We start from the raw sequence: 18,690 nt of genomic DNA, 5'->3' as shown, positions 1-18,690 counted from the left end.
GGGCACTGACAGGCTTGGTCCTGACATTTGCGCCTATTCGGTAGAACCGGTAGCTCATTTTTTGTCCAGTTCACAGAACGATTGTAATCCCACCACTGAGTCCTTTCAGAACCAGTTGTTAAATTATTTGGATCCTACCGCTGCCTCCTATTAAATTATTTGAATCCTACCGCTGCACACAGAGGTCAGTAGTCTGAATCAGCATGATACTGATTCCTGTGTTCAGCAGTAGAGCATCTGATTTGCACGTGAAAGGCTCCAGGTTGAATCCCCTACATCAGGTAGTAGGGGATGTGAAAGACCTCTACCCAAAAAACTCTAGAGAACTGTTCTGAAACGTCTGACCTGAGGAGACCAAGGTTCTGACTCTGTATGATATTGTTTGCTAATATTATTTATTTATATTCCACTTTCTCCCCAATTGGAACCCAAAGCGATTCATATCATTCTCCTCTCCTCCATTTTACTATCACAACAACCCTGTGTAGCAGGTTAAGCTGGGAGTGGGTAACTGGCCCAAGGTTATCCAGCAAGCTTCCATGAAATGAATGGTGATTAGAGCTTGGGTTCCCAAATCCTAGCTGGACACTTTAACTAGTACTCTATGCTGGCAGTTTTGTGATTATTTTTCATAATTATTGGTCTTCTTTTTTGTTTTTCATAATTTTCATAATTATTTTTCATAATTATTGGTGAGCATCAGTGGCATAGTGGCTAAGAGCAGTGGCTAAGAGCAGGTGCACTCCGATCTGGAGGAACCGGGTTTGATTCCCAGCTCTGCCGCTTGAGTTGTGGAGGCTTATCTGGGGAATTCAGATTGGCCTGTGCACTCCCACACACGCCAGCTGGGTGACCTTGGGCTAGTCACAGCTTTTCGGAGCTCTCTCAGCCCCACCCACCTCACAGGGTGTTTGTTGTGAGGGGGGAAGGGCAAGGAGATTGTAAGCCCCTTTGAGTCTCCTGCAGGAGTGTGATGTAAAATCCCAACCTCCTCCTCCTCCTCCTCCTCCTCCTCCTCCTCCTCCTCCTCCTCTTCTTCTTCTTCTTCTTCTTCTTCTTCTTCTTCTTCTTCTTCTTCTTCTTCTTCTTGCTCCAAAAACTTCTTACACGCCCCTTCTGCACACGCAAAATAATGTGTTTTCAAACCACTTTCACAATTGTTTGCAAGTGCATTTTGCCATTCCGCACAGCTTCAAAGAGCACTGAAATCAGTTTGAAAGTGCATTATTCTGCCTGTGCGGAATGAGCCACAGCATGGTGTAGTGGTTACCAGCAGTGGACTCTTATATGGAGAATCAGATTTGATTCCCCACTTCGCCTCATGAGCAGCAAACTCTTAGCTGGTGAACAGGATTTGTTTCCCCACTCCTCCAGAAAAGCCTGCTGTGTGATCTTGGGCTAGTCTCGGTTTTCTCAGAACTTCCTTAGCCCCACCTACTTCACAAGGTGTTTGTTTTGGGGAAGGGAAGGTGTTTTGTAAGCCGCTTTGAAACTCCTTGTGGTTGGGAAAAATGAATTATAAATCCAAACTCCTCTTCTAAAATGTTTCCCTTTTTCAATGATAAATATGCATCAATAAATCAGCTGTACAGATTGTAAATGTATAATTTGTGTGAATGACATATGTTGTATGTACGAATACAATATTCATTGTACGGAGTTTTCACACCATGCGCATGTAAGACAATTGAATCTACAAAACCAACCGTGGGAAACAGACAAAAACATAAATATAAAAAGAGACAAAATGGAGAATGTTTGTTCAGACCAAATTTCAGTTACATGACCAGAAAGCTTCCCCACACAAGTTGCTGCAGCTTCTCTGAATGCTGTGAAGACTCCTCGCTAACCTGACCTCCAAGAACAGTGTAGCGGACCTATAATGGAAACCCTCTGCTAATCTCTGAGGGCAAGAACGCTGTAGCTTACCGTCAGTCACCCTTGTGCTGCGTTCTGATTGGGGAATCTGCAACTCTTTCTCCAATACTGGTTATAGTTGCAATGTTTGTCATAGAAAATACATTTCTCCTTTTAAATTCCATAAATGGGTCAACATTCCAAAAATAGGTCAATAATGCAATTTTATATAACAACAACAGCAGAACCTTTATTAGGCAGGAATACCATATTCCACCTCTGAATATGTCATGTCTTGAAAATACTTTGGGGTAGCCATAGGGTTAAGGTCAGCCGTAATTTGATGGTACTTCCCTCACACTCAACCACATAGATTCCAGCTGATTGGTACAAAGTTTATTTCACTTTCCACTTTTAGAAGGCTAATATGTTAAAGCCAAAACCAAGTTTGATATTTGTTGTTGATAATTAATCGCTCTAATTTTCTTTATTTCGGAGAACACATTCTTTACAATACCACTCTACAAAGGCTCCCAGTGCTCAAAGCTGCCGCTAAAAGAAACAGGTGGAGCAAAGCACAGATAACTTGTGAAGATTTGCAAAAACTGGGGGGGGGGGCAGGTCCCTCCCCAGGTAGGAGCATGTATTAGTACTCACTAGATCATGCTGCCTCGCCCCCCTCCAGACACCCTGAATGGATTGACAGGCTGTCAGGGAGAGCTGTTTCCAGTTCGAGGAGGCATAAAGCGATTTTGGAGCACGAGTGGCAAGTTTCACAGCATGGTTCAAAAGCCTTCTCCTGGATTCAGTCAGGATTAACCTGCCAAACGGAGTGTTTTGAAAAAAGCGTTCATGAGGTGGCATTTTTATGCTTCATAATAACCTGAGAGAAACGTGGGCCTGAAAAAAGACGCTTAAGAACATAAGAACATAAGAACTAGCCTGCTGGATCAGACCAGAGTCCATCTAGTCCAGCATTCTGCTACTCGCAGTGACCCACCAGGTGCCTTTGGGAGCTCACATGCAGGATGTGAAAGCAAGGGCCTTCTGCTGCTGCTGCTGCTCCTGAGCACCTGGTCTGCTAAGGCATTTGCAATCTGAGATCAAAGAGGATCAAGATTGGTAGCCATAGATTGACTTCTCCTCCATAAATCTGTTCAAGCCCTTTTTAAAGCTATCCAGGTTAGTGGCCATCACCACCTCCTGTGGCAGCATATTCCAAACACCAATCACACGTTGCATGAAGAAGTGTTTCCTTTTATTAGTCCTAATTCTTCCCCCCAGCATTTTCAATGAATGCCCCCTGGTTCTAGCTTGCGGATTCTCTTTCACAGTGGTGTCTATGAAGGTTGTACCGTGCAGTTCAACAATATGGCATCACCCCGACTAGGGCGGTATACCTGTGTCTGGGTACCACATGGCAAGCAGGGGGTCTGACAGAATGACCTCATCCTCACACACACGGAGAAACCTGGTTCTTAATACTAACAAGACAAAGGAGCTTATAGTGGACTATAGAAGGAATAGCTCAGGAATTCAGCCCTTGACTATAAATGGAGATCAAGTAGAGCGGGTGGCTAGTTTTAAATTTCTGGGCATCATGATTAAAGAGGACTTGACCTGGGGCGTACAGACTGCCGCGGTGGTTAAGAAGGCCCAGCAAAGACTGTACTATCTGAGACTTTGAAGGAAACAACAACTGGATGGAAAACTCCTGGTGTCCTTTTACCTCTGTGCTATAGAGAGTGTCTTAACCGACTGCATCTGAGTATGGTTCTCCAGTTGCACAGTGGCAGATAGGAAGGCACTCCAAAGGGTGATCACTACTGCACAGAGGATTATCGGCTGCCCTCTCCCCTCCTTGGAAGAACTCTATAATTCCCAAAGCCTAAAAAAAGCCCAAAATATTCTGAGAGACCCGTCTCATCCAGCACACCCTCTTTTTGAACTGTTACCATCCGGCAGATGATACAGGTCTATCAAAACTAGGACAAAGAGGCTTAGAGACAGCTTCTACTCTAGAGCTGTGGCTATGCTAAACTCTGCGGCTTCGTGTTGATGTGTTTGGGGCTGTGTAGGGATGGGTGGAGGAAGGGGAAAGTGAGGATGGGGTATGAGTCTGAAATTGTGTGCATCGAGGAATGCTGCTGTAAATTTCGTTGTCCGTGCACAATGACAATACAATGCTTATGCTTATGGAAGAAGGGTGCTAGTCTAGTTGTCTCTCTAACATGCAGGGGCGTAGCTAGGGAAAATGGAGCCTGGGACAGACGTCGAGTTTTCAGCCCTCACCATGAGCCCTTGTGCCGCTCACTCCCCCCCCCCCACTCTCCACTTACCTCAGCCAGCAGCAGGGCCTGGCGGGGCAGGGCAAGGTGAGGGGGGAAGGAGGAGGGATGTGGGGGACAATTTTCCACCATCACGTGACCCCAATGGTGGCCACCAAGGGCATCTATCCCCACCACAAACCCATGGAAGATACGCCACTGCCAACATGTTTGGCTTTTGATGCGCAGGGAACGGCTTTGCGTGGAGGAGCACGGATTCACAGGAGGCTCCACCGACAAATTAAGGAGTTCAGCCTGTAAACAAGTTTATCTCTTCCTTGAAAAGTAGCTGCGGGCCTTGTCTATGATTGCAGTGAAATGAGGGTGTGGATTTCTAAGATGGTGGAATGGGGACTGTATCACTTCAGAGGGTGCAGGGGTCATCTACTAAAGCTTGTTTATGCAAACACATCCCTACCCATTAAACTTTAAGCATTCCGGGGGAAAATGTCTGCTCTGGCAACTCTGCAAGCTGTGGTAAGTTTCCAGTTACATAGAAACTGGAAAAATTAATTACCTCTCAGAGCCAGCCCATCCAGTAGGCCTAGTGCCAGAGGCATGAAGAGTTATAAGCTAGCAACTGGCAGAGAGGCTGAGGTCAAGGATATGGGCGGGCACAATGCTGGCTGCAGCATCATACGTCTTAAAGGAAAAAAACTGGGAACTGTGTAGCTCTAGGAATTACCAGAAACTCTGTGGTAAAACCATAGAGTTTCCAGTGATTCCTAGAGATACCCTCAATAACTTTTTTTAAAAAAAACTGGAAATGACAAGACAATGCAGTGGGTCTAACTTTCTTTTCAAAAAATGCCTCCCCTGCTATAATTGCAGTGAGGCAGGAAGGGAGGTCCCCTACCAAGAGGGAGCAAAAATTTTCCTTAGTAGAGGATTTTTTTTTCGATATTTAATGCTAAAAAATCGTGGAATTTTAAAATGAACGTTAACGGGGATAGAATCTAGCTCATCATGTGAGTTCCTTGAAATGTACGTTGATGGACCCCACCAGATCAGGATTTCAACGTCAGTTTTATATCTTACACTACGTGTTGTATTGTTGAGGCTTGTTGTGTTCTGTCTTACTACAGCATCATTGCTGGATATGCCCAGGAAGTCTTAATTTTTATTTTGGTTATTTATTCTTCTTCCAGCCCTCAAGTGATGGTGCTTCGATTTCTCCTGAAAGGCACTACACACCACTTCCAGCTGGATCAAGGGATCTTACCAACCACAGAGGTACAGTAAACAAACAAACAAACAAACAAACAAACAAATAATCCCTGTGGCTGTCAGGTGATGGTGCTTTGTTTTGGAGGACCATTAGACCTCTTTATGGTTCTGTTGGCATTCCAGAGAGAGAATGTTCTGCTCTTGATGAGAAGAGGGCAATGGGTAAAATATACGTAGCACTTTTAACCAATGGAGCTGGCTGCAGAGAGACCGTGCTGGGAGAGCAAACGAATCCGTTACCTAACACCTAGCAATTTCAACAAAAATGCGATCAACTTAAATATGGCTAAGAAGACCAGGGCAGACTTTTCTAAGCCTGTTGAGACATTTTGTTAATTCTTTTCCTACTAATATATATGTTCGAGTCCCCCCCCCCCACTCAAACAAATCTACTCACAACACCAAGGGGGGGGGGTGTGTCTCCAGATATTTTAAGCTCTCACGAGGCTTTGTCCTTGAAAGAAAAGGTAACTGAGAGCCTAGCTCCTGAGGAGGCGATTACCAAGTTTGAATCCCTTGTGAAACATATTTTTCTAATATACATGTTTATTTTTGCAATCTATCAATTAGCTATCAATGAAATACTTTTAAACATTGAATTTGTGATTTATGTGAACAATGTGAATACTGTTTAGGGCAGTCAGCTCCGGTTTGGGAAATTTCTGGGGATTTGGAGGTGGATTCTCAGGAGGGCAGAATTTGAGAAAGGGGAGGCATCGGGAGGTGTAATGCCACAGAGCCAAGCAGTCCTTTCCTCTATAGTCCGGAGATCAGTTGTAATTCCGGGAGATCTCCAGGCCTTATCTGGAGGTTGGCAGCCCTAGTACTGCTTTGCATAAATGGCATCACGCTTTTGAGACTATTCTGAGTGCTTCCTTTAGTGAGGTTCTTTTGCTGTGGTCCTCAAAACAGCCCTGTAAGGTAGGCCAGCTGTGATACAGATGGGCACTGACAAAGGATGGCCAAGCCATTAAAGGAGCCGTCCAAAGCAGATCCACTCAGCAGTGAGTCCCGTGGGATTCAGTGCAGCTTCCTCCCTGGAAAGTGCTTTTGGAGTTGCAGCTGTAGAAAACTTTTGACCAAAGGAAATTCAAACAGGAGACTTCCTGAGCACAGAAAAACCCGTCAGTCCACGGAAGGCAGGTCAACCCAATTCTTCTCAAGGGGAGGTAAGTGGGTTTTCCAAGCGGCTCACACTCTCGTATTTGTGTCTGCATAGCTACAGAAATAGCATCTATAATAATAATAATAATAATAATAATAATGATGATGATGATGATGATGATGATGATGATGATGATGATGATGATGATGATGATAATTGTTGTAAGAAAATAGCTCAAACTGACTATCTCGAACGTCACAATAGGCTAGCAGCAATGGTGCACTGGAACCTTTGCAAAAAGTACGGCCTGCCCTGTAGCAAGACCTGAGAAGACCACAGTACGGCCTGCCCTGTAGCAAGCCAGAGAAGACCACAGAAAAGGAAGAAGCAAAAATACTCTGGGACTTTAGAATACAGACAGACAGACACCTGGCACACAACACCCCAGACATGACAGTGATATAGAAAAAACATGTTTGGATCATAGATGTTGCTGTGCCAGTTGACAGCAGGGTAGAGGACAAAGAACTGGAAAAGATCACAAGAACCAAGGACCTACAAGAGTGAAGTTGAGCGGTTGTGGCAAAAGAGGACAACAGTAATCCCACTACTAGTGGTCCGGTGCTCTAGGAGGAATCCCAAAGAATCTTGAAAAGTATCTGGAAAGCCTAAGCTTGGACAGAACATCCAGTCCACATGCTGCAAGAAAGCAGCACTTCTAGGAAACTACACATATTCTACATAAATACCTCTCCTAGGTATCCTAAGGTCCTTGGGAAGGACTTCGATATTCAGAGATGAATTCCAGACACTTGTGCTGTGTTGTTATGTGTATAATAATAATAATAATAATAATAATAATAATAATAATAATAATAATAATAATAATAATAATAATAATAATAATAATAATAAAGGTAAACTCAATATTGCCAGAATTGACAGGACCAGCTGAGTACAATTATTCACTTTTCGCGCTGAAAAGGCATCCAGGATCGGAACCTGCAGAGCAAAAGACCCAGGACAACCTTCAGCAAATGGCAGCTGGGAAAATCCTTTCAGCGGCACGCAAAATGTCGGGCACAAGTGGAGGGTGGAGCTGACCAGACAGCAAAATGGTCGGGTGGAAAACAGCCTCTTTCTCCCTCTGATGCCCCTAGACCAAACTTCACAAAACCTGGGTGGTATCAGTAAGAGACTCTCCTGATAATACATCCCAGGTTTGGTGAAGGTTTTAGTTGAGGAATCCAAAGTTATGGACCCTCCAAGGTGTAGCCCCCCATCTTCTATTGGCTCCCATTGGAAACAATGGAGGAGTGAGGCACCCCCTTTGGGAGCACAGAATTCTGGCTTTGGACCCCCTGAACCAAACCTCACCAAACCCAGGTAGTATCATCAGAAGAGTCCCCCAAACAATCCCTGAAGTTTGGTGCTGCTAGCCCAAACAATGCGCCCCCTGCAGACCAACAACCGAAAAAAGAACTAAAATGTTTTTAAAACCCACAAATGGAGGGGCGGAGCTTCGGACATGAATGGGGGGTTCAAACCTGAGAACCCCCCCCCCCTTACCTACGTCCATGCCCCAGATGTCTTATTTTGGGCATGCAGCGTGAAAAGAGCCATTCTCCTCTTTTTAAGATGTCCCACACAGGTCTTTTTTGCGCCGTGCGGAACAGAGCCCCGTCGCCCAGGAGACTAGGACATGTTGGTTACTTTACAGGGGTTGGTTACTTTACAAGCTCTGCTCAGCATTAAGATTTCAGATTTTAGCTATCCTGAAGTTAGCGTTCATTGTTTCAAAGTTTCGTTTGGATATATTTGGAGTTTTGCATGCGTTAGAACCAGCAAATAAATAATGTGGCCTGCGTTTCAGACTTCTAAGTGTGCGCGCCTGTTCTGGCTTAAGTTAAGCGCTTTCAAGTTTCTGGGGATTTCAAGGGGAGATCATTAAGCACGTGCTTAACTCTTGGGAGTGAAATAGATTTCACTTTGGCCAGGAAGCAAGAGGGGAAGAGCGATCCAAGGGTTAGGTAAAGCTGGTTCTAAGCAAGACACTGTTGGCTCACTTGGACAATTGGCCTATTTATATCCTCAAGGAAATAATAATTAAGGAATGCTTTCCAGAAATCCAGGTGTTGTGAATTCAGTTTGGAACAGTGTGCTGGAAGGCTGCATGTGAGCTATCAGTGAATTCTTTAGACTATAGGGAAGTTCTCCGAGCTTGCAAACCCTAAAGCGCACTTAATTGGAGTCAAGAGTGTACCAAGAAAAGAATGAAACGCATAAACATGCCATTTTGGAATCCCACTCCTGAGGTTTTTCCCCCCCTATCCCCTGGATGGTCTCAATCTCACATAAAAGATTGAATCGGCTTTTGCATATGTAAATATTGGCAGCTTTTTGGAGTTCTGAGCAACCTGACGCGATGGGAGAAAATGGCCACGGCCTTTGTTCGTCTCCAGAGGGGCTTGTTTGCAAGAGTCTGGATCTCTCGTGAGCAACTTGAGGCAGCTGTAAATTAACTCTGCTCAAGACAAAGTGAAATCATCTGTGTTTGGCCTCCTTTCCACAATTTCCACTTTGGTTCCCCCTTTCTCCCCCCTTTTGTTTAAAACAAAGAAAACTGATGAATGGGATGTTTTTCCTGCCCAGTTTACCTACTTGTATTAATGAAATGTAGTGACAGTGGGAAGTGCCAGCTGGGCTCTTTTAAAACGCCTCTTTCCTCTTAATGAGAAAACCTTTTGGCTTTTACTTCATCTGAAGTTAGCTCTGAATAACAGTGAATTAGGACTAATAAAAGGAACATTTCTTCACGCAACGTGTGATTGGTGTTTGGAATATGCTGCCACAGGGGGTGGTGATGGCCACTAACCTGGATAGCTTTAAAAAGGACTTGGACAGATTTGTGGAGGAGAAGTCGATCTATGGCTACCAATCTTGATCCTCCTTGATCTGAGATTGCAAATGCCTTAACAGACCAGGTGATCGGGAACAACAGCCGCAGAAGGCCATTGCGTTCACATCCTACATGTGAGCTCCCAAAGGCACCTGGTGGGCCACTGCGAGTAGCAGAGAGCTGGACTAGATGGACTTTGGTCTGATCCAGCTGGCTTGTTCTTATGTTCTTATGTTCTTAGGCCTACTGGACGGGCTGCCTCTGAGAGGTAATTAATTTTTCCAGTTTCTATGTAACTGGAAACTTACCACAGCTTGCAGAGTTGCCAGAGCAGACATTCCCCCCCGGTTTGCTTAATGTTTAATGGGTAGGGATGTGTTTGCATAAACGAGCTTTAGTAGATGACCCCTGCACCCTCTGAAGTTATACAATTTCCATTCCACCATCTTGGAAATCCACCCCCTCATTTCACTGCAATCATAGACAAGGCCCGTAGCTACTTTTCAAGGAAGAGATAAACTTGTTTATAGGCTGAACTACTTAATTTGTTGGTGGAGCCTCCTGTGATTCCGTGCTTTTCCACGCAAAGCCGTTAAAAGGCCTTAACAGACCAGGTGATCGGGAGCAACAGCAGCAGAAGGCCATTGCTTTCACATCCTGTATGTGAGCTCCCAAAGGTATCTGGTGGGCCACTGCGAGTAGCAGAGTGCTGGACTAGATGGACTCTGGTCTGATCCAGCAGGCTCGTTCTTATGTTCTTATGTTCTATTCCTAAGCAGTTTGGACCTATTATGTTCTTATGTTCTCATGTTCTATTCCTAAGCAGTTTGGTCTATTATGGATAGGATGGAAAGTGCCATCATGTTGCAGCGACGTATGGTGACTGTAAATTTTGCACTGGGAACAAACAGTGTTCCCACTGACAATGTAGGATCGACACAGGATTTGTCTGAATATTTTTCTACACTGATGATTAGCAATACTGATGTAGGTTTAAAAATTGTCCGAAAGGTCTCCTCCAGTGGTGGAGGTAGAAAGTGAGGCCACGTTGTTACCACTGCTGCTCGGGTAACATTGGGCAGGGGAATCGCGCTTTCATAGCCAAGCACAAGAACTTTTATACACACAAATCAAAAAGGGGCAAAGGGGCAGGTAAGGGGGAAGGTCCCTTACTCTACTACAATACAGAAACATCAACACATCAAAGAAAAGGTACGATTACAACTTTGTGAATGGGGTCCTGAGATCTCGCTGTCAGGCGTCTTCCCACGAGATTTTACGATAGTGCTGAAATGGAAAGCGGAGAGGGTCCATTCATAAAACTTGGTGAGGCTGTTTAACACACCCAGGAATCTGGTTATCAGATGGGCTGTTTCCTCGAGTTATGTCCTGAGGCTCCTGCGCCTCAGTCCCTCAATAAAAGAAAGTTCAAATGGTCCAATGGTGATCCTGGCACGTTCTTCAACGGCTGGGATATCTGGGGTGCCGTTATCAGATTCAATTTGTAAATCCAAAGGGGTCTTTGTTTCTGCTAAAGAGATCTACCGGGTGTTGGCTCAAACTGAATTCCAAGGCTAGCTTCCTTGGCCCTTAATATCAGCTGTTACAAGCTTCTGCTTTTTTTCCAACAGATACAGATATCTAAAATATCATTTCTAAACTTAAACATTAGATGAAATCTTACAGAACCTCCAATACAGTGCAAGCACATATACATATAAGCAAGAGCATCCTAAATTAACAATAACAAAAACCTTAAATAAACGGGAGAACCTAGCTAAAATATAATCCTGAACATTGGGCAAATATAATCCTGAACATTGGGACCGTCTTACCCCATATGTCCCTACATGGCCTCTACGTTCGTCAGAAGCCAATTTACTGGTGGTCCCTAGCCTCTCGATGATGCGGCTGGCCTCTACCCGGGCCAGGGCCTTTACAGCCCTGGCCCCTGCCTGGTGGAACATTTTACCACCAGGTGTCCGGGCCCTGCGGGATCTTGAAGAGTTCCGCAGGGCCTGTAAGACCGAATTGTTCCACCGGGCGTTTGGAGGGGCCGGCCGCTGATGCTCCCCCACCCTTTCCCCTTCCCTTTCCTTTACACTCTGGGTTCTCCGCTCCCCTGTTTTTTTTCCAGGTTGGATCTATGAAGTTTATGTTTTTACGTTGGACGCCAATGCAACGTTACTAATTGCTGTTTTAATGAGGTTTTATTGTAATTATTGTTTTATTGTGTTGTTCACCGCCCAGAGCCCTTCGAGGGAGGGGCGGTATATAAAACCAATTATAAACAAACAAACAAACAAACAAACAAACAAACAAACAAATAAATCCAACACTGAGGGGCTTACATTACATCTTAAAAGGGATAAAGCAAAAGGGAAACCACCTCCTTCCTTGGAGGACTCCCTTCCAGGTACTAAGCAGGGCCAACCCAGCTGAGCAGTCGAGAACGGACAAGATCAGGCCACCGTGGGCCACCCAAATTGGGGCAAACTTATTAACTCCAATGAATTCAGAAAGGGGTGGTTCTGTTTAGGATTGAACTGCAAGCCCCCTTGCCCCTATTTGAAGTCTGTTTGCTCCAATGATACTTAATTATGACTCCATCATAACTGAATCTGAGTTATGTCTTTGGAACAGAGGTGGATTCTGCATATGGCCAATATAATGGGTGTTGGATGTTATATAAACCTCTGAAGATGCCAGCCACAGATGCAGGCGAAACGTCAGGAGAGAATGCTGCTAGAACACGGCCATACAGCCCGGAAACCACACAGCACCCAAGTTATATAAACCGTTTTGGGGGGGGGGGTCCCAAAAGGAGTTTGGCCCTTTATTCCCCTCAACCCAGGATTTTTGAAGATCGCTAAATGTCAGGCCCTGCCATCATGGGCCTGCCAAAGCGCACGTAGCATGCCTAGGCATGTATGGCTGCAGCTGGACTCGTATCCTCCTTGCCCAAGGCCAGAGGCCCCTGTCTTTTGTTCTTGCTGTAACATAGTGAATAGAGCTTCCCAGCTCTCCCTATCTATCTTTCTCAGGGAGTAGTCAGGTCATTCGCAAAACAATGTAACTACTGCAACTGTCTTCAACTGTCCTTTCACATGCTGATATTGGGGGAATGCAAAGGTGGGTGACCTGCTGGTGTTCATTTTGGAGGGCTTTTCTCAAAGCCACAGCTTTTAAAACAGTGTATTTTAACAGGGGTTATCTCTTTTTCTCCTTGTAAAGCTCCTGTGAGCTAAGGCTGCTGAATCTGGAAGGTGGGGCTTAACAGGGGTTAACAGAGTTCATCTCTTGTTCCTCTTTGTCCTGAGAGGTGGGGCTTTTGTCCTGAGAGGTGGGGCTTTAGTTCAGTCTCTGGAACCAGCAGAAAGGAGTAGCAGCAGAAGAGACTTGGCCAGGAAGAGCAGAGTGGCCTGCTGGTGTTCATTTTGGAGGGCTTTTCTCAAAGCCACAGCTTTTAAAACAGTGTTATTTTAACAGGGGTTATCTCTTTTTCTCCTTGTAAAGCTCCTGTGAGCTAAGGCTGCTGAATCTGGAAGGTGGGGCTTAACAGGGGTTAACAGAGTTCATCTCTTGTTCCTCTTTGTCCTGAGAGGTGGGGCTTTTGTCCTGAGAGGTGGGGCTTTAGTTCAGTCTCTGGAACCAGCGGCGCGCGCATAACGGCGCGCGCAATTTAAATTTATTTATTTATTGTTTTTTAAATTAATAAGGACATATTTGACAGATAGTACGTGCAGATAGCTCCAGGGGGGCAGTGACTAAAAGCTTAATATTTAAATATCTAAACAAATCAGATATGAAGGCAGAAAGCCAGCAGGGGGATGGGGGCTTTCCAGTGTTTTGCACTGAGTGTCACATGTATGACTATCTGCCACTAGGACAGAAGTCGTGGGTGTGCCCTCGCTGCAATGAGCTCCTGGCACTCAAGGAATGTGTGCATTCTCTTGAAGCCAAGGTGGCAGACCTGGAGAAGCTGAAAGAGGCAGAGAGGGTGACAGACAAGGCTTTCAAGGACCTAACAGCCGGGTCCCACTCCCAAGGTGACATCTCTTCAGATGTCATGGAGAATGAAGGTCTTGGGGACGGAGGGTGCCAGTCTGAGGTGGTGGAAGATGCTCCCTTAGATGGGATCCCTTCCTTAACTGGTGATCAGCTATCCTCTCGCACTGAGGATACCCCTCGGGGAGGTGGGGGGCTCCTTGTAGTGGGTGATTCGATCATTAGAAATGTAGAGAGTTGGGTTTGTGAGAGGCGTGATGACCACATGGTGACTTGCCTGCCTGGTGCGAATGTCACGCTTCGTCTAGATAGGCTTTTAGACAGTGCTGGGGTGGAGTCAGCAGTTGTGGTCCACATTGGCACCAACGACATTGGGAAATGTAGCCGGGAGGTTCTGGAAGCTAAATTTAGGCTGCTAGGAAAAAGGTTGAAGTCCAGGACCTCCAAGGTGGCATACTCAGAAATGCTACCCGTTCCACGCGCAGGGCGAGCTAGGCAAGCGGAGATACAGGGTCTCAATGCGTGGATGAGAAGGTGGTGTAAGGCAGAGGGTTTCAGCTTTGTCAGGAACTGGGGAACCTTTTGGGACAAGGCAGGCCTGTACAAACGGGACGGGCTTCATCTTAACCAAAGAGGAACCAGGCTGCTGGCGCTCAACATTAAAAAGGTGGCAGAACAGCTTTTAAACTGATCACTGGGGGAAAGCCGACAGGAGCTGAGGTGACTTCGGTTCGGAATACAGTATCTATGGGGATGTAGACAGAGAGGGAGGTTTTTCTAAATCAACCACATACAAGCGAGGAACATAGCAATGTGCATGGGACAAGGGATAGTGTCTACAAAAGACTTGAGGGTAAAGCACATAAATCCCAGGTTAAGGACAGAGACAGGGTATACAGGTGTCTCTATGCTAATAGTAGAAGCATTCGACCTAAAATGGGGGAGCTAGAGTACAGAGTTTTGAAGGAGGACTTTGATATAGTGGGCATTACAAAGACATGGTGGAATGAGGAGAACCAGTGGGATGCTGTTATACCAGGCTACAGGCTCTATAGGAAGGATAGGACAGGGCGCATTGGGGGTGGAGTTGCCCTTTACATCAAAGAGAGCATAGTATCACATAAAATAGACAATGCAAGGGGAGCTGGTTCCCCTACAGAATCACTGTGGATATCAATACCAGGTGTGAAGGACAGTTTAATATTAGGAATATATTATCATCCCCCTGACCAAAGTGCACAAGAGGATTCTGAGATGGAAAAAGAAATTAGAGAGGCCAACAAAAACAAAAATGTAGTGGTAATGGGTGATTTTAACTATCCCCATATAAACTGGAAAAATGCATGTTCAGGTCATAGTAAGGAGAGAGCATTCCTGGATATGCTAAATGACTGTGGCTTAGAGCAGATGATTGTGGAACCAACCAGGGGAGAGGTGATCCTAGATCTAATTCTATGTGGGACCCAGGACCTGGTGCAGGAAGTCAGTGTTGTTGAGCCGATAGGGAACAGCGACCACAATGCTGTCAGATTCAGTATCTCAGCATGTGAACAAGTGGCAACTACTAATGTAGTTACATTCGCCTTCAGAAAGGGAAATTTCTCAAAGATGAGGGGGATAGTGCGCAGGAAGCTGAAAGGGAAAATCAAGAGAGTCAAAACTGTCCAGGATGCTTGGAGGTTATTTAAAAACACAGTAATAAAAGCTCAGCTGGAATGTGTTCCACAGGTTAGAAAAGGCAGCACCCAGTCCAAAAGAAAGCCACCATGGTTAACAAGAGAGGTTGAGGAAATTATCAGAAAAAAGAAAATGTCTTTTAGAAAATGGAAGTCCAGTTTGGCTGATGAAGAATATGAGAGGGAACACAAATGGTGGCAAAAGAGAAGCAAGTTAGCTGTAAGGGAGGCAAAAAAGGACTATGAGGAACACATGGCTGCGAACATCAAGACCAGCAACAAACAGTTCTTCAAGTACATCAAAAGCAGGAAGCCAGCAAGGGAAGTGGTAGGCCCGTTAGATGACAAAGGAACAAAGGGTGTTCTAAAAGATGGCAGGGAGATTGCAGAGAAGCTGAATGAATTCTTTGCATCTGTCTTCACCCAAGAGGAGGTGAGGAACATTCCTGCACCTGAACCAAGCTTCTTAGGAGGCGAATCCAAGGAACTAGCGAAGATAGTGGTAGACAAGGAAGAAGTTCTGGCAGCCATTGATAAACTAAATGTTACCAAATCCCCTGGCCCAGATTGCATTCACCCAAGAGTTCTTAAAGAGCTCAAGCATGAAATTGCTGATCTTCTCACTTTAATATGCAACTTATCCCTGAAATCAGGCTCCATCCCTGAAGACTGGAAGATGGCCAATGTCACACCAATCATTAAGAAAGGATCTAGGGGGGACCCGGGAAATTACAGGCCAGTCAGTTTGACATCTGTTCCTGGTAAATTAGTAGAATGTATCATTAAAGATAAAATTATAAAACATGTAGAAAAGCAAGACCTGCTGAGAAAGAGTCAGCATGGCTTTTGCAGAGGCAAATCCTGTCTTACAAACTTGCTAGAGTTCTTTGAGGGTGTAAACAGACATGTGGATAAGGGGGAACCAGTGGACATTGTCTACTTGGATTTCCAAAAGGCTTTTGACAAAGTTCCTCACCAGAGACTGTTGAGAAAACTCAGCAATGAAGGAATAAGAGGGGAAGTCCTCCTATGGATTAAAAACTGGTTGAGAAACAGGAAACAAAGAGTGGGTGTAAATGGGAAGTTCTCACAATGAAGAGATGTCGGGAGTGGTGTCCCCCAAGGATCCGTTTTGGGACCAGTGCTCTTTAACCTATTCATAAATGACCTGGAAGTAGGGGTGGGTAGCGTGGTGGCCAAGTTTGCAGATGATACCAAATTATGTAGGGTGGTGAGAACCACAAAGGATTGCGAAGAGCTCCAAGCGGACCTTGATAAATTAGGTGAGTGGGCTCAGAAATGGCAAATGCAGTTCAATGTAGCAAAATGTAAAGTGATGCACATAGGGGCAAAAAATCCAAACTTCACATACACGCTACAGGGGTCAGTGCTATCAGTCACAGACCAGGAAAGGGATTTAGGCGTCTTAGTTGATAGTTCCATGGGAATGTCAACTCAATGCATGGCAGCTGTATGTAAGAAGCTCCGTGGAGGAAATGTTTTATTTCCTGCCTCAAAGCGTTTTAAAAAGTTTGTGCGGAAAAGGCCTCAGTGAGGAAGGCAGACTATAAATTCCATACCGGTAGATCAATGTAGCCTGGGTTATTCCAGTTTGGTTAGCAGATAACAATGCAATATTGTGAGTGTGATGCTGGAGAACGGCAGAGAAGACGGCGACTTTTTATTCCCTCATAAATGATCAGGGTTATAATCCTCCCACCAGCTCCGTCTGCACAGTCATTTTACCCACAGGCAAGCATGGAGGGTGGTTTATATAAGCAACCTTGTTTTACCTACATTCCTTTCCATGATTATACGGTTTAATTACCGCTCAATGTTCATAAATATCCATTTGTACTGACTTGCCAAGAGGGCTGTAAAGACATTTATAGTCTCGAGAGTTGTGAAAGTTTTCTGTTTAGAGAACTAAGTTGACGTCAGGGTTAGACCTGCAGATGCCCAGGTTTGAATCCCTGCTCTCCATGAAATGCAGCGAATGGCCTGGGCCAGTTTTTCTCTTAGCTTAACCTACTACCTCACAGGGCTGTTGTGAGGGTAAAAGGGAGAAGGGGAAAATCACACGTGTCACCCAAGCTCCCTGGAGAAAAGCTGGAATTTTTTAAAAAATACATTAAATTCATGATAATGGAACCAAGAATGGGTTAAAGAGTAAACCCGGTGTGAATAAGCCCCAGGAATCAGTGGGACGTTCTTCTGAGTCAACATGCATAAGAGTGCTATGGCTGCCCACCTCCTGGTAGTAACACAAAGAATTTACTAAATATAGTCTCATCACCTGATGTATCAATCACATCATCAGGAAAAGTGTGTTATGACAGCATGCGATTGTTTCAACTTTGCAGTTAGCCCGTCCAGTTTGAAACTTTAGCGAAACAATAGCGGCTATGTGACTTTCTACAAGAATATTGATCTGATATAGCCCCTTTAAACCTTTGAAGTCTATATTTGAGGTCAGATTTTATTTGGAGGCCCCTAAGCTCTGTGGTTTTGTTATTGTCACTTTCGACGTGTGTTGTGTGTACAGCACAGAGTGTGCATTTGAAATTATATTCCGTTATAATCATTTTCCTTGGTGGGGCATGTTGTTTGAGTTATAATTATAATTATAACACACAATTATAACACACTTTCCTGGATATTGTGATTGATGTATTACAGGTGAGCCTTTATTTGAGTGCAAATTCTTTGGGATGCTTTATTGGTGCACTAACCTGAGGCTGCAGCGTTTGGGACTCTTTGGTTTGGAGAGGGGCGTCTGAGGGGGGATATGATTGAAGTCTATAAAATTATGCATGGGGTAGAAAATGTTGACAGAGAGAAATGTTTCTCTCTTTCTCACAATACTAGAACTAGGGGGCATTCATTGAAAATGCTGGGGGGAAGAATTAGGACTAATAAAAGGAAACACTTCTTCACGCAACGTGTGATTGGTGTTTGGAATATGCTGCCACAGGAGGTGGTGATGGCCACTAACCTGGATGGCTTTAAAAAGGGCTTGGACGGAATGGAGGGAGGGAAGTCGATCTACTTGGCTACCAATCTTGATCATCCTTGATCTCCAGATTGCAAAATACCTTTGCAGACCAGGTGCTCAGGAGCAGCAGCAGCAGAAGAGCCATTGCTTTCACATCCTGCATGTGAGCTCCCAAAGGCACCTGGTGGGCCACTGCGAGTAGCAGAGAGCTGGACTAGATGGACTCTGGTCTGATCCAGCTGGCTTGTTCTTATGTTCTTATGTTCTTAACCCTCCAAATTATTTTAACCTCCATCTAGTGATGAGGAGATCACTGGGATTTCACCTGCTTTCCATGGGATACATATGGAGTTCTCCTGGAGAAAATGAAGGCTCTTTGGAAGAAGTGGACTCTATGGCGGCCTCTACCCACTGAAGTCCTGCCCTTCTTAAAGCCAGCTTTGTCCTTAGGCACCACCCTCAAAAATCTCTTAGCCTTCACCTCAAAGATTTTTCCAACCTGGAGCCAGCAACCTAAAGACAGCTATAAACTTGGCATCTTCCTCTTAATGCTCCCCAAAATGTAAGACAAATTTTTTTGGTGCCCCAGTGGGAAA

General features: G+C 44.9%; 1 protein-coding gene across 1 annotated transcript in view; it reads left to right on the top strand.

The window, feature by feature from the left end:
* Positions 1-18,690, top strand: part of LRMDA (leucine rich melanocyte differentiation associated) — a 1,147,950-nt gene that overhangs the window by 952,582 nt on the left and 176,678 nt on the right. The window contains exon 6 of the mRNA XM_048504168.1: positions 5,333-5,417. Within this exon, the coding sequence (XP_048360125.1) occupies positions 5,333-5,417 (85 nt within the window). The remainder of the gene's footprint in view (positions 1-5,332; positions 5,418-18,690) is intronic.

This window comes from Sphaerodactylus townsendi, linkage group LG07, assembly GCF_021028975.2.
Source record: "Sphaerodactylus townsendi isolate TG3544 linkage group LG07, MPM_Stown_v2.3, whole genome shotgun sequence".
In the NCBI taxonomy this organism is placed as follows: Eukaryota; Metazoa; Chordata; class Lepidosauria; order Squamata; family Sphaerodactylidae; genus Sphaerodactylus; species Sphaerodactylus townsendi.
The sequence above is the reverse complement of the archived record's forward strand: the minus strand, read 5'-3'. Positions and strand labels throughout refer to the sequence as shown.